General features: G+C 46.3%; 2 protein-coding genes across 3 annotated transcripts; both read right to left on the minus strand.

The window, feature by feature from the left end:
- Positions 1 to 5257: 5257 nt before the first annotated feature.
- LOC121700692 (zinc finger protein 467) lies at positions 5258 to 11361 on the minus strand. 2 transcript variants are annotated; one of them, XM_042083830.1, is made up of 3 exons: positions 11109 to 11361; positions 6143 to 6681; positions 5258 to 6097 (listed from the first exon to the last, which is right to left on the minus strand). In XM_042083830.1, exons 1-3 carry the CDS (start codon positions 11299 to 11301, stop codon positions 5351 to 5353), a joined length of 1479 nt encoding a protein of 492 aa, XP_041939764.1. In that variant the 5' UTR covers positions 11302 to 11361; the 3' UTR covers positions 5258 to 5350. The 2 variants fall into 2 exon arrangements, with proteins under 2 accessions (XP_041939764.1, XP_041939763.1); XM_042083829.1 differs by having other exon boundaries at positions 5258 to 6681.
- A 4679-nt stretch (positions 11362 to 16040) lies between these two features.
- On the minus strand, positions 16041 to 18658 carry zgc:66443 (uncharacterized protein LOC406856 homolog). Its single transcript, XM_042082961.1, has 2 exons — positions 18358 to 18658; positions 16041 to 16956 (listed from the first exon to the last, which is right to left on the minus strand). The coding sequence occupies exons 1-2, from the start codon at positions 18545 to 18547 to the stop codon at positions 16139 to 16141; spliced, it is 1008 nt and encodes a 335-aa protein (XP_041938895.1). The 5' UTR covers positions 18548 to 18658; the 3' UTR covers positions 16041 to 16138.
- Positions 18659 to 24786: the final 6128 nt, after the last annotated feature.

The raw sequence follows: 24786 nt of genomic DNA on the forward strand, positions 1-24786 counted from the left end.
TGAGTAGGAGCGACTATGTCAAGCCAGGTGTAAGTAATTCAGGATGTGTGCGCGTTCTCGTTTTTGCTCTAAAAAGCAGGGATGAAGTGGAGGCTAAACACAAGTAAATGCAGTTTATCCACCTCAGAAATGTCAGAAATAGAGTTTATCCACCTCTTATTAGAGTTTATCCAGCTCTCAAAAGAGTTTATTCACCAATTGCAACTTGTAACATTCAAAACCACACTGTATTATCCACATTCACAATATGTACACTCATCAACACTCTAGTACACTCAGTAGTACACTCATCAACACTCTAGTACACTCAGTAGTACACTCATCAACACTCTAGTACACTCAGTAGTACACTCATCAACACTAGTACACTCAGTAGTACACTCATCAACACTCTAGTAACCATTTAGCACCACTGGTATTGTTATAAACATTGGACAATAACCTCCACCATCATCAAACATGTTCTGAATGCCTGTTTAAAAAATATGATGCCGCATGACGCAGTCCACCTCACCGAGATCACAAAGTTCATATTTTACCCACCTCTTATTTTACCACTACACCCTGCACACACACACACACACACCCTGCCCACACACACACACCTCTTATGTTACCACCACACCCTGCCAAAGAGCCCACGGTTGAAATTTAAAAAAGGCAGAAAATAGCGTCATTTACACAAAGTGAACAACCGCTTTTGATACACTAACAATGAAGTAAAGTTTTCCTTTTTTGAATGGGGAATCATGGCTATTTCTGCAGGAGTAGGTGTGGTAGACCAACTGAATGGAGTCATGGCTATTTCTGCAGGAGTAGGTGTGGTAGACCAACTGAATGGAGTCATGGCTATTTCTGCAGGAGTAGGTGTGGTAGACCAACTGAATGCAAATCTACGTTTCCACGTGTGAATGGTTCCTTATCTCGGCACACAACGTATTTAAGAATGCGCTTGCCACTGCAAAGATGCACATACGACTCTGTATACCTTTATATTGGCTTTATGACCGAATTCATTGAAAACACCTTCGAAAAATTGCCCCTCCACTTCCAATCAACTACTACAGTGGGCGATTTATTAAACGTCTATCAAGAAAAGAAGCAAACAATGAGTATGTTAATAATTATAAGGCTATCACAATTAAAATGATAACCATATGGTAGTAGGCAGACAATCGGTTGCGTTTTACGAGCAAATACATTTATTAAATAATATATAAATGGAATAAAGCTCCTTAAAAATTCCCACGGAGGTCTGATTTGAATGACAGCTAGCTGAACCAATAAGACAACATAATTAACATTAGAATGAACTAAGCCTGCCCCGACCAGGCTAGGTGCAGAGAATAAATCCCCATGGTAACTTATGTGCCATCTCTTTTGTGAAACCAAGTCAAGGCTAAATTCATCCAGGATAACCAAAAAATCCCAGCTTAATCCCTTATCTAGGTTTTGTGAAATACCCTTCTGGGCTACCAAACACTAACACAATGAGCTGCGGTTTGTCTCCTAGTTCTCAATGACACAGATCACAGGCTGGTGGTATTTTAGAGTTGTTTTTACAGTAAGTCTTCCATAAATAGATCAAGGCCCATAATGCTTCAAACAGTTGAACTTTCTGTGTCACTGTGACAGACAGGGACAACGTGCTGTATACGCTGCAATTCTACACGTGTTTGTAGGTGATTTGTGTGATTTCACAGTCGGCGACTAACTTTCCAAAGTCGGACAGAAATCATGGGAGTTGTACTGGAGTCGCGGCGCGCTCCCATCAACTAGATCGTTTAGTGTGAGGTGCCAATCTTAGCGGTTTTAAGTCAGTCGGAGTCAGTCTTAATCTAGTTTTGCCGTTATGACAATATCAAACATGTTGGATAATATCGCAAGTCTTTTAGTCATGGCTCATGCAAATAGTGACATGAACAATGTAAAAACCAATAGTGACCTCGCTCCAACACCAAACAGGAATGGACAAAGGCGACAGCTGTAGCCTATTCATGGGTTTCATCAGGTCCCTTGCCACAGGTGCATTAATCAAGCATCATGCAGTCTGCATTCATAATCTAGGTGCTTGATTTTATTCACCGGTGGCTTATCGTTTTTTTTTATAAATTATTAGTTGGTTATTCCACATGACAGAACAACTCTATATCGGTTAGGGATGTCACACATGAAACAATGCTGCAGAAACACGAAAACATTACTTTGATATGAGTAGGTTATCGTTTGAGTTCCTGTTGATATCTATTGCACGATGGGAAATAGTTTACAGGAATCTAGTTGCAGTCTTGTAATCAGTGACCCTGCAAGATCCCTAGTCGTTGCAAAATCATAAGTCTTTGATTTTGAGGGCTTAAAGTGTGTGTGTGTGTGTGTAGGTGTGTGTGTGTGTGTGTGTAGGTGTGTGTTTGTGTGTGTAGGTGTGTGTAGGTGTGTGTGTGTGTGTGTGTGTGCATCCCATCCCTCTATGTGCATACGGCCTCTCTCCTCGGCCCTCCAGCTCGTGCCCCGGAAATCAGTCAAAGCTCGATGTCATCGAGGACGTCTCGTTTATCTAATTACAACCAGAGGAGGTCAGAACGAGGAGAAAGGAAGAGGAGAGACTTTGTTTATCGTTGTTTAGTGTGGACGCTTTTATCGTTATCGTTCTTGGTGTGAATGACCCTTTAGTCACCTCCACCTGGGTAGATCAAAGGCACACCAACAAAACACTGTTCCTAAACAACCCAGCACACCAACAAAACACTGTTCCTAAGCAACCCAGCATACCAACAAAACGCTGTTTCTAAGCAACCCAGCACACCAACAAAACACTGTTCCTAAGCAACCCAGCACACCAACAAAACACTGTTCCTAAGCAACCCAGCACACCAACAAAACACTGTTCCTAAGCAACCCAGCACTTCTTGTCTCCTTTAGAGAGTAAAAATCCTGCCACACATTTGTTTAGGCTAATTCTAATTAGTACAACTTTTAAGCCAGGTGCATCAGCTAATCAGTGATCCTAATTAGTATAACTTTTAAACCAGGTGCATCAGCTAACCAGGTGGATCAGATAACTAGCGAGGTATGTTGCGCTCAAAGCCAGGCTATGCTGTGACACGAAAGTGGATCTGTTTTAGTGTCGCTATATCACCATGGTATCTTATGCTGTCAACCAAACCTGGTCGGGAGGAGGTTATGTGCTAAGTTATAGCTCAAATCGTGTAATCTACCGCACACTGACCAATCAATTGTCTTAAAAACTAAGTTCTCTCACGTGTAGGATTCTGTCATATATCTTACAGGTGGAGCTCCGCCTCTACTAACATTTTGGATCTCGGGTCATCAACCATTCGTGTGTTGGCCCTCCTCTCACCCATCTCACCTGAAGCCCCTCGACTGCCCTATTACCGTCCCCCTATCTGGATTCCTGGCCCGTACAGCCTAGCGACCCATCACCTGCCTATGACAATTCTGCCCGGATTCCTGGCCCGTCTGCCGACCCACCACATGCCCCTTGACAACTCCCTTCCCCTGGACAAATCCAACGCTGGACTATTTGAACTTTCTGTCACTAAATCAGGAATAATAAATTATCAAACCGGATACGTAATCACCCCACCTCTTGTAACTGTCAGCTCAAGTGCTTTTAACACCATGTTTTATTCTCTACACCTGACTATCATATGCATTTGTCATGTTTACATATTGACCCTGGGCAGATGGGTCAGGCCCTTGAGTCGTGGATCTGCTCGAGGTTTCTTCCCACATGCATCTCCAATTCTAGGGAGTTTTTCCTCCTCGCCCCTGTTACCCCGGTTACCCTGTTCCCCTGTTACCCCGGTTACCCAGGGGCCTTCCTTCCTTCCTTCTTTCTTCCTTTTCTTTTCTCCCTCTTTTCTTTCTCCCTGATTGCCTACATTCTGTAAAGCGCCATGATACATGTGTAATGTTTTGGCGCTCTATAAGCACAATAAATTGAAATTGAAATAGATTAAGCTATCGCTCATGAATGCGGAAGTAATTGTTTTTAAATAGAGGCGGTCTTGTGCGTCTCCACGTTTCAAGATTGGCCAACGTCATCCCAACACCGAGAACGCGCACAGATCTGAGCTGAAAGCCTAGTTTGACAAATATATCACATAACTGCTATCGTAGTATCACTTAACGTATACCCCTGAGTCAAGGCTTTGTCAAGCCTCGATATGTCTACATAGCCTAGATATGTCTAACGTGCTTCGTAGTATACCCCACAGGTGCATCAGCTAACCAGGTGTTCACTGTTGGGGGCTACTTCCTGTAAAGAGTCAGTCACTTCATGTTAAAGTCACGCCCACAGTTTGGAGTCTGCTTATTATTAGTACCTTTGTGAAGTCTGAAACTAAATATTGATATTGGTTATGCAACAAATTACTTCAAAACAACCTGTTTGCAAGGAAACCATGTCAAGAGTGTGGAACACAACTTAGAACCGTGTCAATTAGAACCGTGTCACTGAGAATGTGGAACACAACGTAGAACAGTGTCACTGAGAATGTGGAACACCAGGTAGAACCGTGTCACTGAGAATGTGGAACACCACGTAGAACTGTATAGAACCGTGTCACTGAGAATGTGGAACACCATGTAGAACCGTGTGACAGATGACTGATTTCTGTTGGCCGCTGCACCCGGTGGACCGATGACCACTTCCTGCAGACAGTCAGTAGTTTCCCCCCGGGAGCTCTGTGTGTGTGTGTGTGAGAGAGTGCATGAGTGTGTGTGTGTGCATGAGTGTGTGTGAGTGCATGAGTGTGTGTGTGTGTGTGTGTGTGTGTGTGTGTGTGTGCATGAGTGTGTGTGTGTGTGTGTGTGAGTGCATGAATGTGTGTGTGTGCATGAGTGTGTGTGTGTGTGTGAGTGCATGAGTGTGCGTGAGTGTGTGTGAGTGCATGAGTGTGTGTGAGTGCATGAGTGTGTGTGAGTGCATAAGTGTGTGAGTGTGTGTGTGAGTGTGTGTATGAGTGCATGAGTGTGTGTGTGTGAGTGTGTGAGTGTGTGTGTGAGTGTGTGTGTGTGAGTGCATGAGTGTGTGTGAGTGCATGAGTGTGTGTGAGTGTGTGTGTGTGAGTGCATGAGTGTGTGTGAGTGCATGAGTGTGAGTGCATGAGTGTGTGAGTGCATGAGTGTGTGTGAGTGCGTGAGTGTGTGTGAGTGTGTGTGAGTGCGTGAGTGTGTGTGAGTGCATGAGTGTGTGTGTGTGCATGTGTGAGTGCATGAGTGTGTGTGAGTGAGTGCATGAGTGTGTGTGAGTGTGTGTGAGTGCATGTGTGTGTGTGAGTGCATGAGTGTGTGTTGAGATGTGAGATTGACCTCTGACCTCTGACCCTCAGCTCTGCCCCCTGCCCCCTGCTCCGGTCCTCTGCTCCGTCCATAGAGCCGTGTTCTGCGTGTGTGTGTGTGTGTGTGTGTGTGTGTGCGTGTGTGAGCGCAGCGCTGCTGCTTGTGTGTGCGCCACCAGCTGTTCCAGGCGAGAGTGTGTGTCCATCTGCGCCTGCGCTCGGGGAGTGTGTGTGTTCAGCATGCCACCCTGTCCGTGCGTTCTAGTCGTGTGTGTGGTGTGTGTGCTGTGTGTGCTGAGCATGGCGCCCTGCGCATGTGTTCTGATTGAGTGTGTGTTGTGCGCTGTGCCCTGCGTCTGTGCGCGGTGTGCGCGCGTGTGTGTGCTGAGTGCGCTCCCCTGCGTCTGCGCGCGGCGCGTGTGTGTGGCCAGGTGTTTGCGGCAGGTGTAGGCGTCCTTGAAGCGCATGGAACACAGGGGGCAGCTGTGTAGGCGGAGCTGGGTGTGGACGCGCTGGTGGTTCTTCAGGGTTCCGTCGTTGTTGAAGCGCTTGCCGCAGCGCTGGCAGGCGTACGGCTTCTCGCCCGTGTGGATGAGCATGTGCACGCGCAGGCGCGACCGGTGCACGAACTGCTTCCCGCACTGTTGGCATGGAAACGACACCGCGCACCGCCCTCCGCCGGCCTGGCCCCGGCCCACCGCCGGCCCACCCACAGGGTTGCCATGACGCTGTGCCGTGAGGAGAGGGCGTGGTCTGGCTAAGGGATTGTGGGTAAACTGAGCAGCACCCGTGGGGTGGGGGGGTCGGACATCTATGGGGTGGGGGGGTCGGAGCGTGGGGTGGGGGGCTGTTGGTGAGGTCTGGCGGTGGGAGGCGTTTGTTATGGCGCCCCCTGCTGAGGGGAGGTCAACTGTGCGAGCAGTAGAGCAGTCCAGATGATGCTCCGCAAACACCACCGTCTCCACGGCAACGGTGTCTGGAGGTGGGGCTGGGATGGGGGTCGCTTCCATGGCGACCGGGTGAAGTTCTGAGAATAGTACCATCTCCTCTGACTCCATTTTGATGGTTCTCGTGAGGAGGAGCTCTGTCTTGACATCAGCTCCGCTGCTCTGCTGTGATTGGCTGTTGGGCTCAGGGGCGTCGTCGGCCCACTCGGTCTTCACGCTGACGCAGGTAGGGGGCGCTGCAGGCTCTGGTGTCGGGGTCTGCTCATCACTCTTAAAGCCCAGCGCAGACGCACAGCTCAGGGACTGGTTCCGCTGGTTCTGCTGGTTCTGCAGCTGGTTCTGCAGCTGGTTCTGCGGGTCCACTGCGGTTCCGGAGTTCTGGTCCAGGTGATGCGTCCAGTCGGCCCACTCCTCCCCAGTCGGAGAGTTCCCTACACACACACACACACACACACACGCGTAAGATAGCAACTCAAAACACACACACACACACACACACACACACACACACACACACACACACACACGTAAGATAGCAACTCATCACACACGTCAGAGAGCACAGAGCAGCTCAAAACACACACACACACGTAAGATAGCAACTCATCACACACGTCAGAGAGCAGCTCAAAACACACACACACACACACACACACACACACACACACACTATAGCTTTGACTTTTGCCCAAAAATCATATTCGAAGTTCGTTTGTTTATTAATATTAAAATTCGAATATATTCGAATATGTATTAATAATATTTGAACCATTAAATGTCTTCAGTAAGACCGATATTGGTATCAAACTTAAGTTCTATATGTTCTGTCCACCAGAGGGCAGTGTATCAGTCAATGTCAATACCCAAAGTCAAAGTCAAAGTCAAAGTCTGCTTTATTGTCAATTTCTTCACATGTCAAGACATACAAAGAGATCAAAATTGGGTTTCCTACTATCCCACGGTGGAGACAAGACATATTTTACCAATTAGGTCCACAGACAAACATAATATTCAAGTAAACAATATAAAAAGTAAAAATAAGAAGGCACATACAATGAAGAAATAAGAGCAGCAAAATTTGGTAGAAATTGTGCAATTGTGCATACAGTAGACAGTCAATATAATAGTGCAAAAGTCAGGCCAATAAATGGCTGAGGTAGTTTTGTTTGACCTAAGTATGCAAGTGGCATAGTGGTGCAAGTTATGTAAGAGCAGCAGAAGTGTGTTCAGAAGTGTTCAGGACAACAGGACAAACAACAACAAGTTGCAAGTGTGCAAGTGTACAAGTGGAGTAGTGCAAGTGGAGTAGTACAAGGCAGCCATTTTGGGTCTAAAAGTCCAGGATGTTATGTAGCTGAGGGTGGAGGGGGGAGAGAGTTCAGCATCCTAACAGCCTGGTGTATGAAGCTGTTGGTGAGTCTGGTGGTGCGGGAGCGCAGGCTTCTGTACCTCTTCCCAGAGGGCAGTAGATCAAACAGATTGTGAGCGGGGTGACTTGCATCACTCACAATTTTGGTCGCCTTGCGGGTGAGGTGGGTGGTGTAAATGTCCTTCAGGGAGGGTAGTGAAGCACCAATAATCCTTCCAGCTGTGTTCACTATGCGCTGCAGGGCTTTCCTGTTGTATTCAGTGCAGCTTCCGCCCCACACAGCGATACAGCTGGAGAGGATGCTCTCAATGGTGCCTCGGTAGAATGTGGTCATGATGGCTGGTGGAGCACTTGCTCGCCTGAGTTTCCGCAGGAAGTACAGGCGGCGCTGAGCTTTCTTCGCCAGTGATGCAGTGTTGGTGGTCCAGGAGAGGTCTTCACAGGTCTTTGTTTACAATATTTCCAGGCTTCAACCAGTGCTGCTTTTAATTCAGACTTATCTGCACATTTATTTATTTGAGTGTTTTTCATGATTGTGTTGCCATTTCTTTTCCCTGTTTGCTTTGATTGATAACTGAGGTGATTAAAATCAGAGGAAGGTTAAGTTTAAAATAAAAGTGTCTATTATGTCTATGTGTGAGCTCACTAAGCGCGAACCAGCCAGGATGCTAACGTCACCTACAGGAGCCCAGATGACCAATAATAGCCTTGCTAATGAGCTCACGATTTTACTTCACCAGGCGTGAAAAAAAAAACTCGGAATCTGAATTGAAAATAACGTTTACAACCAAATACATTTATAGAAATTATCTGCATAGGCTACAGGTTTGAATATTAAGAGATCCCTAAAATTCATTCGAATATCTTTAATTTTAAAAATAATCGAATTATATTCGAATAACGAAGTTCGGAGTCAAAGCCCTAGTTAGCAGGTGTTAGCATTTTCAGTAGGATGGTGTGTGTGTGACATACTGATTCTTATGTTAGCAGAGCATGTTAGCAGGTGTTGGCAGAGCATGTTAGCAGGTGTTGGCATTTCAGTAGGATGGTGTGTGTGTGACAGGTACCATGATTCTGAGACAGAGAAGAAATAGACTTGAGAGCCAATTTGAACCAGTTTCCTGTTGGTCATCAAACCTTGAGACCAGGCTGGTTTTAATAGAATCTTGAGACCAGGCTGGTGTCAATAGAACCTTGAGATATGGTCTGTTTCAGCAGAACCTTGAGACCAGGCTGGTTTCAGTAGAACCTTGAGACCAGGCTAGTTTCAGAACCTTGAGATATGGTCTGTTTCAGCAGAACCTTGGGACCTTGAGACCAAGCTGGTTTCAGTAGAACCTTGAGATCTGGTCTGTTTCAATAGAACCTTGAGACCAGGCTGGTTTCAGTAGAACTTTGAGACCAGGCTGGTTTCAGCAGAACCTTGAGATATGGTCTGTTTCAGAAGAACCTTGAGACCAGGCTGGTTTCAGTAGAATCTTGAGACCAGGCTGGTTTCAGTAGAAACTTTGAGATCTGGTCTGTTTCAGAAGAACCTTGAGACCAGGCTGGTTTCAGTAGAAACTTTGAGATCTGGTCTGTTTCAACAGAACCTTTAGACCAGGCTGGTGTCAGTAGAACCTTGAGACCTGGCTCATTTCGTTATGTGTTATCTGCAGGTCGAGGGGCGGGTCTCTGGTGAAGTGTGGTCAGTTTGACGGACTGGTGGAGTTGGCCACCATCTGTGCCCTGTGCAACGACTCATCACTGGACTACAACGAGGTACACACACACACACCCACACACACACAAATACACACACACACACACACACACACATACACAGCCTGACTCTTTCTCTCTCTGGGGAGGCCACTGTACACACACACACACACACACACACTCAGCCTGGCTCTCTCTCCCTGTGTGTGTCCAGTCTAAGGGCATCTATGAGAAGGTGGGGGAGGCCACTGAGACTGCCCTCTGTTGCCTGGTGGAGAAGATGAACGTCTTCAACACGGAGGTGCGCGGCCTGTCCAAGGTGGAGAGAGCCAACGCCTGCTGCTCGGTAAGTAGACGCACGCACGCACGCACGCACGCACACGCACGCACACACATGCACATGCACGCACATGCACGCACGTACGCACGCACGCACGCACACGCACACACACACACACACATGCACACACATGCACGCACACACGCACGCACACGCACAGGTGTTGTGCACTGACATCGCTGCCCTGAACACACACACACACACACAGGCGTTGTGCACTGACATTGCTGCTGTCTGGTGTTGTATTGTCCAGGTGGTCAAGCAGCTGATGCGTAAGGAGTTCACTCTGGAGTTCTCTCGGGACAGGAAGGGACACACACACACACACACACACACCAGGCGTGAAAAAAACCTCGGAATCTGAATTGAAAACAACGTTTACAACCAAATACATTTATATAAATTATCTGCATAGGCTACAGGTTTGAATATTAAGAGATCCCTAAAATTTGTTCGAATATCTAATTTTAAAAATAATCGAATTATATTTGAATAACGAAGTTCGGAGTCAAAGCCCTAACACACACACACACACACACACGTCAGACAGCAGCTCAACACACACACACACACGTCAGAAAGCAGCTCAACACACACACGTCAGACAGTAGCTCAACACACACACACACACGTCAGACAGCAGCTCAACACACACACGTCAGACAGTAGCTCTTCACACACACACACACACACACACACACACGTCAGACAGCAGCTCAACACATACACACGTCAGACAGTAGCTCTTCACACACACACACACACACACACATCAGACAGCACACACACACACACACACACAGCCTGACCTGGGAGTTTTTACCCACAGTAAAATGTTGTGTTTAAGTGAGGTCTGTACATACTACAAAAGTCAGTCTGTGCGCTGGATGATTTAGCAGCTTAGCGCCGGTGATGTGTTTATGTCTAGAATGTAGATCAACTACATACCGACCAGGTCATTGTGTGTTCACAGGTCACGGCTGAAGTACCCTTGAGCAAGGCACCTAACCCCTCACTGCTCCCCGAGCGCCGCTGCGCCGGGTTAGTGTGTGCTTCACCTCACTGTGTGTTCACTGTGTACTGAGTGTGTTTCACTAATATAATATACATACTTACTTATACAATGTGAGTCTAGAATGTAGATGTTTGTAACTACATAGCAATGTGGATTGTGCTACAAAACCATCCACATCTTTAGCACCAGGGCAATAAAGTGAACTACAGCCCTGCTTTGAGGGTGAAAATGACTTAATGGTGTGTTTTCTGCAATCATTAATAACAACATGCAGTTAATAATTTGAGGTAGGCTACACAGACACGTGTCCAGAAAATGTCAAATGCTTAGCCTGCTCGTGAAACTACCCATTACAGGCGGCTGAAGGGGGCGTAGGCTGTAAACCTGCCGTTACCGTAACCGTAAGTACTCACCGGCCCAGAGGAGAACTTACCGGCTGTGTCCGGAGGAATTCCGCCGGTGATTTCCCCCAGCTTGCACCGGAGCAGCTGATTCTCGCGGCGTACCTGAGTGCTCTCCAGGTCGTACTGGATCACCGTGGCTCTCACGAGCTCCATGACCTCCTCCACGGCCGCCACGAGCCGTTGGCTGAGGCACGAGGCGGAGAGCAGCTGGTGACTGCTCATTTTACACGGTCGGCTGCAACAAAACAACACCGATACTCCTTCAATGCTGCTAGTTTGTTGTTGATGTTCTTCTTCTACACCGCCACCGAGGAAACAGCAACTGTATACAAGCATGCTTCCACCTCGTGGACAACATTGGAACTGCATTAACTCGTTTTCTTTACTTCTCATAAGTGCCTCGCGTCTACTAGATAGATACTTTATTGATCCCCAAAGGGAAATTCAGGAGGTCTCAGTAGCATACAGACATCACACACAACATGCACTTACAGCAGAAATGGTAAACATAAGTATAAGTATAAACATATAACTAAACTCCACTGTACAATAAAGACAGTAGAAGATAAGAAAACTAACAAAACTAAATACTAAATATACTATATAAATTAAATTTAAAAAGTCCAATGTGCTTGAGGGTGATCAAGCATAAGACGCTTGTAGTGACAGGGCTGGGACTGGTAAGGTCAAGTTAGTGAGTGTCATGGTGAAGGTGCAAAAAGTAGTCCAACCATAGTCCTTTAGTTATGTGTGCATGGTAAGGTACTCAAAGAGTGAGTGTCATGGTGAAGGTGCAAAAAGTAGTCCAACATTAGTCCAACAGTGCAACAGTGCAAGAATAAGGTCTAGAGACCAGCATAAATAATATGAACAAATAGGAGAGTAAAGTATAATGTAGACAAGGTAGAATAAAAAAAAACTATGTCAGTGCAAGAACAGGTTGAGGTAATGGGGTTATAGCCATTCATTCATTCAGTATTGTAGCAGAAGCTGTAGCTGACCGCAGCCATTGATCATTGTGAGCCATTGTGCTAATATAGCATGAAAAACAGTGTAGCAGTAAAACAGTAGTGACAACATTAGGCTGTAATGTTGTATTTAGTAAAACAGTAGTAAAACAGTAGTAAAGCAGTAGTGGGCAGTCAGTACTCAAACATGGAGAGGGTGGAGAGGCAGACAGACTAAGCAGAGAAGTCTATCTCTCCTCTTCCCTTTAGTGAAGAATTGAACAGTTCAATGGCCCTGGGGACAAATTACTTCCTCTGCCTTTCAGTTGTGCATGGCCAGGGCTCTCAAGTTTTGAAGTTTGCAAGGAGTGAGACTTTGTTTCTCAGGGGGGAGGGGGCGTGGCATTGGCACAGTACATGAAAGTCCTACGTCTGCTTGAACTACTCGTGGCGCCACACCCCCTCCCCCCGATCAACAGACCCACCCTCCCCATGTCCCATCAGAGAGCATTCAACACACTGTTTTATTTATTCTAGAACCCTATAGTAAATAATAATAAATAATAATAACATAAATTATAATGATAATTTCACCCAAATGGGCCCTTTGAACAGCAGTGGCTCATTCTGCTCGATCTAAACAAACAAATGAGAAAAAGCACATTTAGCCCCAAAATGGTCTCTTGAACAGTGGTGGTTCTGTCCGTGTGTGTGTGTGTTTATGAGTGATGTTGTGTGTTGTAAGTGTTTGTGGCAGATTTTGATGCCTTGATGACTGATACTGGGGGCTCCCATTTAAAGCACTGTGGTTCAATGTCAGCCATTTTCAGTCATGAGGCCATCCTTAAAAATATTCTTGTTTGCAGTAACAGCCAAAAAAAAATAAAAAATGGGTCGGTAGGTAGGTCAATATTTTTTTTTTTCAAGATTTAAAGTAAAAAAAAAGTACAATTTTGGTCATGGTGATTACGTAGGTATGAATTTAAACAAATGTGCATATTGTGACGTAACTGGCTGGGTCCTCAACCCATGCCATCAGGCGCATCCCTGCAAACCTCAATCTGATGCAGGTTATGTAAACCAGCCTTTCTCAAACTTCTTTGACCTGAGGCCCAGTCATGGGAGACTTTGGGGTCATAGGGCTCATCTACACGTACCCAACCCCACTCCCTCCAAATCAATCACAATCATTATTATGCCTATATTGTTATACATGCACTTTCACTTAAATGTTTTGTGACATGCACATCAGAGGACTGCTTTACTAATGTAAGATATAATTAGTTTCATTGGTTTTGCTGCATGATGCTTGCATAAGAAAAGAAATACTTCTCAAAACAGCAACAATTATATGGGTGCTATTGTTTTGGGATGTTTCCCTCATGCAAGCATCATACATTGGTAGGAAATGGAGAAAAAAATACATGTTTTTTAATGAAGTTTCATTTGAATGCCTGAATGTAAGGATTCAGGAAACCCAATACCAGCTTTTTTGGCGAGCAGATAGGCGTAAATCACTGAGCTGTTGATCTTTAACAGATAGAAAGAAGTCTACAATAGCTTTTGGCCACGTTATATTCAAATTTGACTATACAATACTCAGTGCTATACAGTATTATACAGTCTGCTCTGTTTCTATGGAAGTTCCACAAATCAACGTTGGTCTATTAAGTGTCGTTAAACAATTAAATAGCATTCAACAGGTTGAAGCGGAGCTTTGATACCAACATTATCGATTAGTTTCAGTTTCTCTCGCGCAGACGCCTGCATTGAATGAATGCTCATACCACCACTTTATTGTATGGCTCCATGTTTAATGACATCGATAGCAGAAACGTTTGTTTTCTTTTTTTGTCGGTCCGCGGTATCTTGATCAACTGCGCAGCAAATTATCAGACGAAGCACCGGGCCTAATTTCACTCCACGACTCCGCGGACCAGCAGTCTCCACGTTGCGGACCCACATCAAAACAAAACTATTTCCTGATTGGTTGAGAAATCCTATTTTCTGATTGGCCGATAGGTTAGTAACTGAACATCAGCTGAGCTGAATGAGCGCACAGACAGCAACGTTGTGTGACACGTTTGAAAAAAATAGGCCTTAGAAATTTCTGTGATTTAGTAGGCCTCTTAATACACAAGAGATTCTACACATGATTAGAGGATAAGAAGACTTATTGATAGATAGATAGATAGATAGATAGCAGGAAGATAATGCGCCTACATGTGGCCTACATGTCCCATGAGCCTCACAGATGAGGGGGCTACATGTCCCATGAGCCTCACAGATGAGGGGCGCGGCTTGCTCTGTTCTGTCCCCCCCCCCCAAACTGCATTAAAATGGTGTGTTTAGCAACCAGAATTTTAAAAAAATCCTACGGGAGTCACTTCCCTACCCCACAACTAACCTGACTCCCGCCAGGTGAATTTCATTTCCGTCTAGCTTCACTCACATCCATCTGGTTATGTGAGCATTTGATTGTCAAAGGTCACAAGAGCAGTTTGGTTGACAAAGGGTTTGGCATGATCAAAGGCTAGGGTGAGGATTAAAATGAGTGTAAAAATACATACACTCTGGAATGTTAAAATACATACACTCAATTATCATAAACATAGGACAAAGGACTATCTGGGTAGAAGCCAGATAAATTTGCATTGAGACCAGCATATAATGACTTGATCACTTTTAGTAGTTCACCCAGACAGGAGAGAAGTCCAGAGAGGATGCCGAGGGCAGGCATAGGTTGAACCTTTGAGAACTTTGTGAACCTTTACCATTTTACACTGGAACAAACCACTTTGCTGTATCAATCTGAAGAAGAGAAAGGCTTTTTGTCTTACAGTGTGAAGCAGGGGATTGTTTCAGGGTGTGTATGTTATCTGTATGTAAAGTACATATTGTACACACACACACACACATCAGAGCACTGAGAAAAAACAACAGCAGACGCGAGTGAAAGATGACTTGTCTTCCAGGAGTTTATTATAGTGTAGACTCCTCCCCCTTCCTAACACACAGAGCAGACTCCTCCCCCTTCCTAACACAAATGATATAAACAAAACATTTCTCAAAACTGCCTGGAAAACATTACAGTGTAGCGTTCCTACAGTGTAGCGTTCCAACATTACAGTGTAGCGTTCCTACAGTGGACATTCCCACAGTATAAATCTGTCTCTGAATGTGGCGGTTTAGAGTGTTCGCACAGTGTGTTGTATTTGTATTTGTATATAGTGTGTGTGTGTGTGTGTGTGTGTGTGTGTGTAAGAGGTCACAGCATTGCCCAGGAGCTGGGACATGGATAAGGATTTGTATAAAGCACTTTTGTGCCCATTATAAAGGCTAGGCATGGTTTAGGATGCCACTCGCAAATGACACACCCACTCCGGTTCGCAGGAAAAAAACAACTATTTTCTGGTTCAAGCTCCGAACCAAAGTGCCATGTTCCGTACCGTTTTTTGTTTGGTCAAAATACAGTCACAGTTCTTCCTTTAAAGGTTGTATCAGCGATTTCAGGCCCAAAAAAGGCCCAATCATAAATGATCACATTCATCTAATCTTTCCTAACGATCCGCTAGCTGCCTGCCATAAGCAGGCCGTCAAAAAATTGCGTCTCTGTAGGCAGCCTAGGCTCTGAGATCTGTACGGTTGGCAACCCACTCAAAGGCAAAATAAAGTGTTTCAACCAATAACCGACGAGATGCGCGTTTAGGAGAGTTTTAATTGCACGGGAGGGAGTAGCGAGCTAGCTCTCTGTTTTGTTTGAACATCAACAGAAGTGACGTATCCTCGCTATCGCAGATACAACCTTTGAGGGGCCCTATGTTGAACACAGCCAGAGTTCCCCTTTAAGAGACGTGGTTTTCCAACCTGGTTTCAACCTCCTGTGTGACTGTGTGTGTGTGTGTGTGTGTGTTAGGGCTGTGTGTGTGTGTGTGTATTAGGTGTGTGTGTGTGTGTGTTAGGTGTGAGTGCGTGTGTGTATTAGGTGTGAGTGCGCATGTGTGTGTGTGTGTGTGTGTGTGAGAGTGTGTGTGTGTTACAGTAGGTATGAGTGTGTTAGGTGTGAGTGTGTGTGTGTGTGTTAGGTGTGAGTGCATGTGTGTGTGTGTGTGTTAGGTGTGTGTGCGTGTGTGTGTGCGCTGATGGCGTCGGAGGTTGCCGATCTGTGAGAAGCTCTTGTGGCAGACGTGGCACTGGTGCGGTCGTTCTCCGGTGTGTGTGCGCATGTGTCGCCGCAGATCAGCTGACTGTGTGAAGCGGCGTCCGCAACACTCGCAGCCGAAGGGACGTCGGTGAGATCCGCTGCGCTGGTGCTGCTGCAGGGCCCCGTGGCCCACACACACCTCGCCACACACACCGCACTGCTGCGCCTGAGACGCCGCCACGCGCACACACACACGCTCCGCACGCGAGCGCACACACACACCACCGCCGGACACCTGACCGTCCACACGCCTGCTGCCCCCGGGCGCGCCAGCCTCCGTGTGTGTGCGCGGCGGTGTGTGTGTGTGTGTGTGTGTGTGTGTGCGTGGGGGCTGTAGTGAGGGGTGTGTGGTGCGGTGTGTGTGCTGTGTGTGTGCGGCCGGACCGCCGTTAGCGTGAGTGAGTGTGTGTGTGTGTGCTGCAGAGTCTGGGGTCATGGACAGCATGTCCGTCGTGATGGTCACTGTGATGTCGGCCTCCTCGGGCTCTGCTTTGATCTGGGGGTCAGAGGTCAAGGCGTCTCCTTGGACACGGCCGGGTAAGCTCTCGGACTCCGGACACCTCAGCGGCTCTTCGATTGGCTCCTCTTTCGCCGTGACCTCTGACCCCTCCCCTCTAAGCCTCTGGCCGCCGCCAGGAGGGGCTGGGCTTATTCTGGGGTCCTGATGAGCTGTAGGCGTCCACTCCACATGCCTGACCGCCGAGACCTCATCAGCAGGGGCCGGACCTGGCGAACAGAGAATAGTCAGGCTGGAGCACTCTGTGAGTGTGTGTGTGTGTGTGAGAGAGAGAGAAAGTCTCTGTGTGTATAACACAGCAGTTAAGCAGCCCTGCTGAAAAAAAAAAACAGTTATGCTGGTAGCTGCTTTTAGCTGGTCTTTGCTGCTTTTAGCTGGTCTTTGCTGGCTTTCTTCCAGCTCTTGCTGGTCTTTGCTGGTGTAGCTGGTTGGGCCACCAGCTGGACATGCTGGCGTGACCATCTGAGGAAGCTGCTCATGCTGGTGTGACCAGCCTGTCGTGTGGGATACAGCTGGTGCAAGATGGTCATGCTGGTGACCAGCCTGCCAAGCTGGTCATGCTGGTTTGCTAGAATGACCAACATAAGCTGGCACGGCCAGTTAAACCAGCACTATAGACCAGCAACACCAGCTAAAATGACCAGCTTGAGGAGGTACGACAAGCAAAACCAGCTGAATTGCCATCGTAAGCTGGGTAAACCAGCTGAAAGTATGTTTTCGCAAGAGTTTTGCTAGTCTAGCTGGTCAACCATCATAGGGTGGTCAAACAAGCTGGTCAACCAACTAACCACCTTAAGCTGGTCAGGCTGTTTTTCAGCAGCGATAAGTCAGTGGGACCCCACTGCATCAACAACACTCTCCTGGGACCCCACTGCATCAACAAAACTCTCCTGGGACCCCACTGCATCAACAAAACTCTCCTGGGACCCCAAAGCAGCAGGCCGCAGGGCCGTAGTGACCAGCCCCCCCACCCCCTGTGCAGTGCACTGACCAGCCCCCCCACCCCCTGTGCAGTGCACTGACCAGCCCCCCCCCCAGTAAGCTAGTACTGCACCGGTTGTTGTTGATGCAGGCAGCTCACTGCGCCGGGATTAGTGTGTGCTTCACCTCACTTTGTGTTCACTGTGTGCTTTTCACTAATTAGTGTGTTTCACTAATTCACGGATTGGGATAAATGCAGAGACCAAATTTCCCTCACGGGATCAAAAGAGTAGATATACTTATACATTCCAGACTCCAGATAAACGAGTCCACCACTCAAAAGCAATGTTCATCCCGGCTACAACTCCCCGAACTAACGTTACCCACAGCAGTGCAGTTTATTTCAGTGCCCATCATTTGATAAATAAACTAGCAAAACAACCGGCCAATCTACACACATTTCGGTGATAGCATTCGTGTGTCAGGCCGGTCAATCTGAGTGTGGTAGAGTAAGAATGTGGAAGAGTAAGCTAGAGGTCTCAGTTGGCCTTGTGGTAACGGAGCGACTCTTATTGATTTCTCTAGCGCGAGTTGAATTGAAATGGTCTGTTAATAGATGCCATCCTCTGATAAATAATCGGGTAATTGTGGGCCACGTGTGGATGAGTGCCGAAGTCGTGAGGCTTTACCGAATAAGTCCGTCTTGGCGAGCAGCACGGCGTCTCGCAGCTGTCTCCGGAGACTGTCGTTCTCTCGGCGAGTCCGCGCCGTTTCCTCGAGGTACTCGGACACTGTGTCCTCCACCACATCCAAAATCTCGCGCACCACCTCCCCTAACCGCTCCGTCAGATACGCGTTCAACAGCTGGAGTTTGGTCATTTTCAATACAACAAAAAGACTAATAAAAGAGACCGTGTATTACACAGATGCCCGGCAGATCACACACAGCCCTGTGCTGAAGGACTGTGTTGACAGACGCAGTTTCTGCTTCCGCTTCTTCGTTCCTCGGTGGTACACTAAGAAAGGGCAGTGATTGTATACTGCCACCTTTCAAACAGGAGTGGAACTGCGTTCTCTGCAGGCAAGCTCCATACGCTGCAATCAAGTATGCTGTTTCTCAAATGATTCGTGCTTGGAAGAACGAGCCCTGCCGAGTCACATCGTTTAAAGACGAGGCAAGGCTTCTTCTTAGCATCACACACTTAACACACAGACTAGCGAGTGTGCAGGAAGCTGCAGGTGTGTGTTATTGAAAATCATGCCTCTTGCCCCCTTATTTTTGGAAAACAAATGCAAGTCAATCTCACACGTCCAATTATACATGTTTGATTAATTTGCCAATAGGAACCATAGAGCAGCAACTATTAAGCAAAATCGTAAAGAGAAAAGTGTAATATTTAGCTCAGCTCTTATTAGAAAAAATGAAATACCCTTTCTAAATGCCTTATAACAATTAGGCTACTGTGTGAGAGTTCAAAGTTGTCAAAATGATTTGAGCCCATATTTCATTTAGGTTCCTTTACATAGTGACAATAACACAATGTTTACATTTTAATACATATAGTGAACTGCCTTAGTATAGATTCCAGATCTTAGTACAGATCTTCCAAAAAGAAGAAAAAAAGAATAGAATGTAGGAATCGTATAGTAGTATAGACAAATAATCTTATAGGAATCGTATAGTATTCTGGGACAAATAATCTTATAGGAATCGTATAGTATTCTGGGACAAATATATTAGTAATCTTATAGGAATCGTATAGTATTCTGGGACAAATACAGTATAGTAATCTTATAGGAATACTATAGTTTTTTGGAACACACTATAAAAGTATTGTAACAAACTGGCCCCAGTCGTGGCGCAGCTGGCTGGGGCACCTACACTGTACACCGGTGACCCGGGTTCGAATCCCGCCCCGTGGTCCTTTCTGGATCCCACCCCGACACGCTCTCCCACTCACTTCCTGTCATTCTCCACTATCCTATCTGATTAAAGGCATACAAAGACCCAAAAATATATACTTTAAAAAAAGTATTGTAACAAACTGCAAAGTTGTCTCAGAATCTTTTTTATTGGTCTCACACCACAACACACAACCACCTCATACTGCCCCAGACCCGGCCCTTGTGCCCCCGCACTGAACATCTGCCCCAGACCCGGCCCTTGTGCCCCCGCACTGAACATCTGCCCCAGACCCGGCCCTTATGCCCCCGCACTGAACATCTGCCCCAGCACTGAACATCTGCCCCAGCACTGAACATCTGCCCCAGCACTAAACATCTGCCCCAGCACTGAACATCTGCCCCAGCACTAAACATCTGCCCCAGGTTGCATCCCAACACACACCAGCCTAACCTAGCTCCGAACACTTCAATCGGCTGTAGAACACAGTCATGACACACAACATTGTCAACCCGCATAGTTTAACACATCAACATTACACACATACACACACTGCACAGCATCATGGGAGTTTCACAGTTATAACAGCTAGGCTCAGTTCACTACAGTATTCTAGTATATTGGGACATACTAGGCTAGGAACACCATGTAAATGTAAATCAGGTTTATTGGCCAAGTTGCATATACAAGGACTTTGTTCTCTGCATGTTACCCATCCGGTGGTAGTGTACAACACACCCACACACACACAGTGTACACACACACCGTGTACACACACACACACACACACACACACACACACACACACACAGTGTACACCCATTCATACACACACACACACACACACACACACACACACACACACACCCTCAGAGCAGTGAGCACATTAGCACACGTACACACCCAGAGCAGTGGGCAGCCCTTAATCCTGGTGCCCGGGGAGCAGTGGGGGTTATGTGCCTTGGGGGTCAAAGTCCTTTAGGCAAGTCCCTCCACTCGGCAGCCATATTGCAATGCTTTTTGGGCACTTATCGGGCATCTATTATGAGTAGAACTGCACATTCCTGAATTTCCCCTTGGGCATCAATAAAGTATCTATCTATCTATCTATCTACATGCGCACCAGGCTTCACGAATCACGACACACCAACCTCGCTCCAGCTGGGAGATCACAACATGATTGGCACGATGTATTCACACCACATGATTGGCACGATGTATTCACAACATACCACATGATTGGCACGATGTATTCACAACACACCACATGATTGGCACGATATATTCACAACACACCACATGATTGGCACGATATATTCACGTCAACTTTTGACGGTGGAAGGGGAGATAGATAGATAGATAGATAGATAGATAGGTGTGTGTGTGTGTGTGTAGTGTGTCCCAATCGGAGTGTGTGATGAGCCGGTGTGTAGATAGATAGATGGATAGATAGATAGATACTTTATTGATCCCCAGGGGAAATTCAAGGTCTCAGCTGCATACAGACAACACAAACACATTCTTCAACAGCAGAAAGAGTAATTAAAGTATATAATATAAAAACACAACTAAGCAATAAGGACAGTACAAGATAAAGAATATGCTAAATATACTAAAATACAAATTATACTAACGAACACTTAATCTAAATTGATTGGTGGTGATTAATCAAAGGCGCTTGCAATGACTGAGGCAGGGAGTGAGCCTGTGATTCTTTGTGCATAGTAAGGTAAGGTAAGGTGCTCTGTGTGAATGAGTGTCATGGTGATAGTGCAATGGTGATAGTGGTCATGGTGATAGTGCAAATGAGTAAGTCCAACAGTGCAACAATGCAGAAATAAAGTAAAGTAAAGTCTATATATCTATATATTTAACTATTTAAGAAAAGGTATAAGTGTGGCCACAGTTCGGCTGTGGCCTGGATGGAGGGGTTATGCATATGTGCTAATGTGCTAATATAGCACGCAAACAGTGAGGCATAAAGACAGTGGTAAAAGTGGCTAGTGGACAGACAGTATCCAAACATGGAGGGGGTGAAGCAGGGCTCTACACTAACATTTTTTTTCAGGAGCACTTGTGCGCCCAAGTTAAAAAATGTAGGAGCACAGACAAAAATTTGGGAGCACAGTCAGTTCTGTACTTAACTTACACATAATCTAACATTATACTGCAGCTAACAGTTAAACATGCCAGTGCACCAATTGCGAATATTAAGAATGACTGACAACATTTAGGCTACAGGAAACAGGATTTTAAAGATCAGTGCCTACTTTATTTTCAGTCTGTTCTATTTTCCTACATTTTGTTAATGTAAAATAATATAATACATTGCCATATTTGCATTTAGCCTGTATATTAAGTATCCTGCCAAATTATTTATTTATTTATTTGTGAATCCATCTATAGCTAATCCAAATATGCCCATGGTGACCTATCTGACTGCATACTGCCTAATAAGACTACTACTACCAAAACAGTCCATTTTATCTTCCACAAAACCCAACATAGGCTAATCAAGGATATATGTTTTATACTTTTAGTTTTTATTTGAAATATCTGCATTGATGGGGGCAGTAGGCAAACGTTAGGCCTACTTTCGTTTTGCACTTCAGCTTGTATTCGGTGTAAACAAACATACATGCGTGGAAGCCTGGAGTTGTCAGTAGCGTTCTACCTTTGAATAAAATGGGAGTATTACGGGAGGGTACTTTTGTGCCGGTTCGTTCGCTACAGCTATATTTTGCATATTGCAGCCAATACGTCAACTGGGCTAAAAGGGATGTTAGGTTACATTTCCTTCTCTCACTGCATTCTCAGAATCTCATCCTGTTCCTCTTATATCCAATGAATTCGGTGGATAGAAGAACTAATTTCTTCAATCTTTGCATCTTGGCTGGCTAGTCTAACTTTCCCCTTTTTCTGCGTGCTCTTGGATTTGATAGAAGCGACTACTAGCGAGTCACAACGCGAAACTGCTAACGTTGATGGGAGGTGTAGTTTTTATGCTGCATTCGCGACGTGATTCTATGGTTTGCACCAGTAATGTTTCTCGATGTTGCGGTGTATTTTGTAGACAAACATTGACATGGTTAGAAGTCATTCGCACCAGTGCGCCTAAATATTTTTTTGCACTCGCACGGCATCATTTTTACTCGCATGTGCGAGTGAACTGGGCGCACTGTAGAGCCCTGGGATGAAGAGGCAGACAGACTATGCAGAGAAGTCCATCTCTCCTCTTCCCTTAAGTGAAGCATTGAACACAGAGAAGTCCATCTCTCCTCTTCCCTTAAGTGAAGCATTGAACACAGAGAAGTCTATCTCTCCTCTTCCCTTAAGTGAAGCATTGAACAGTTCAATGGCCCTGGGGACAAATGACTTCCTCAGTCTGTCAGTTGTGCAAGGCAGTGAGCGAAGTCTCCAGCTGATCAGGCTCTTCTGCTTAACAATAGTGCTGTGGAGTGGGTGACACTCATTGTCCAAGATGTTGATCAGTTTGTTCAGGGTCCTTTTGTCAGATAGTGAAGTGATGCACTCCAGTTCAGCTCCCACTACAGAGCCAGCTTTCCTTACCAGCCTGTCAATTCGCCCCGCATGCTTCTTCCTTGTGCTTCCTCCCCAACATACTACTGCATAGAAGAGGACGCTGGCAACAACAGACTGGTAGAACATCCTGAGGAGCTTAATGCACACATTGAAGGAGCGCAGCCTCCTCAGGAAGTACAGCCTGCTCTGCCCTTTCTTGTAGAGTGCATCAGTGTTGGCTGACCTGTCCAGTTTATTGTCCAGGTGGAGACCCAGATACTTGTAGGTGCTAACCACCTCCACATTGACCCCATCAATGGAGACTGGTAGCAGAGTGGGCTTAGACCTGCGGAAATCCACCACCATCTCCTTGGTCTTTGAAGTGTTGAGTTGAAGATGATTGAGTTTGCACCATTGCACAAAGTCCTCCACCAGGCTCCTGTACTCCCCCTACTGCCCGTTCCTGATACACCCCACAATTGCAGTATCATCAGAAAACTTCTGCATGTGGCATGACTCGGTGGAATATGTGTAGACGACTGCCATGTTTGTGTTACAAACTAACCCCATACATTTCTATGGGAGATTCGTTGAGTGCTGTGTCTCCTCATTAGAAAGTATAAGTAAGTATATATACTCTTTTGATCCCGTGAGGAAAATTTGGTCTCTGCATTTATCCCAATCCGTGAATTAGTGAAACACACAGCACACATTGAACACACAGTGAGGTGAAGCACACTAATCCCGGTGCAGCGAGCTGCCTGCTACAACAGCGGCGCTCAGGGAGCAGTGAGGTGCTTTGCTCAAGGGCCATGCCTGCTGGTCAGGGTTCAAACCTACAACCCTCCGCTTACAAATCCAAAGCACTAACCAGTAGACCAAGGCTGCCCCAAGTCTCTGGTTAGGTGCCTTGCTCAAGGGCACCTCATCTGTGGATGTGGGAGAGCGCTGTTCATTCACTCCCCCCACCCACATTTGTACTACCAGTCAGGTAGTCATTCTGCCTTGGGTGCAGCACCTAGTGAATCAGCACGTTACGATAAAGAAGGGCGTGCCTTTCGTGAAACTAGTCCATCTCCCGGTGGGCTAGCTACGTCTAGTTAGCTTTTAGCGTGTAGCTTTAGCGTGTAGCTGCCTGTGTGCATAGCCTAGTGTGTGTAGCTGCCTGTGTGCATAGCCTAGTGTGTGTAGCTGCCTGGAAGCAATGGGGGCTTGACCCAGGCGGTCCGGTTGAAGGCATCAATCTCTAGATGAAATAACAGCGTGTAATTAAATCCTGCAGGGCAGGGAAATTAGAGCTGAATCTTATCTGGTCATATCCTGTTCCGCTGCATCTCCCCCTCCTCCTCCTCCCTTCTCTCTCCCTCTCTTTCTTCCCTCTCTTCCTCCCTTTTCCTTCCTCTTACCCATTCATTCTATTTCTTTCTTTTTCTTTCTCCATGATCCCCCCATCTTGGTCAGCAGTCATTCTGAAGAGCTTATTTGGCAGGGCAGCCAGTATGATGCACTATGATGCCCGTTGCCATGACAGGAGGAGTCACAAGAGAGCACATCTCTTCTGTGCTGAGAATACAGTAGCACAGTGTGAAGGTGTAGCTCCTCTCCTCTTCTCCTCCTCTCCTCCTCCTCTCTCCTCCCCTCCTCCTCCTCTCCTCCCCTCTTCCTCCTCTCCTCCTCCTCTCCTCCTCCCCCT

Source organism: Alosa sapidissima, chromosome 24, assembly GCF_018492685.1.
Source record: "Alosa sapidissima isolate fAloSap1 chromosome 24, fAloSap1.pri, whole genome shotgun sequence".
NCBI lineage: Eukaryota > Metazoa > Chordata > Actinopteri > Clupeiformes > Clupeidae > Alosa > Alosa sapidissima.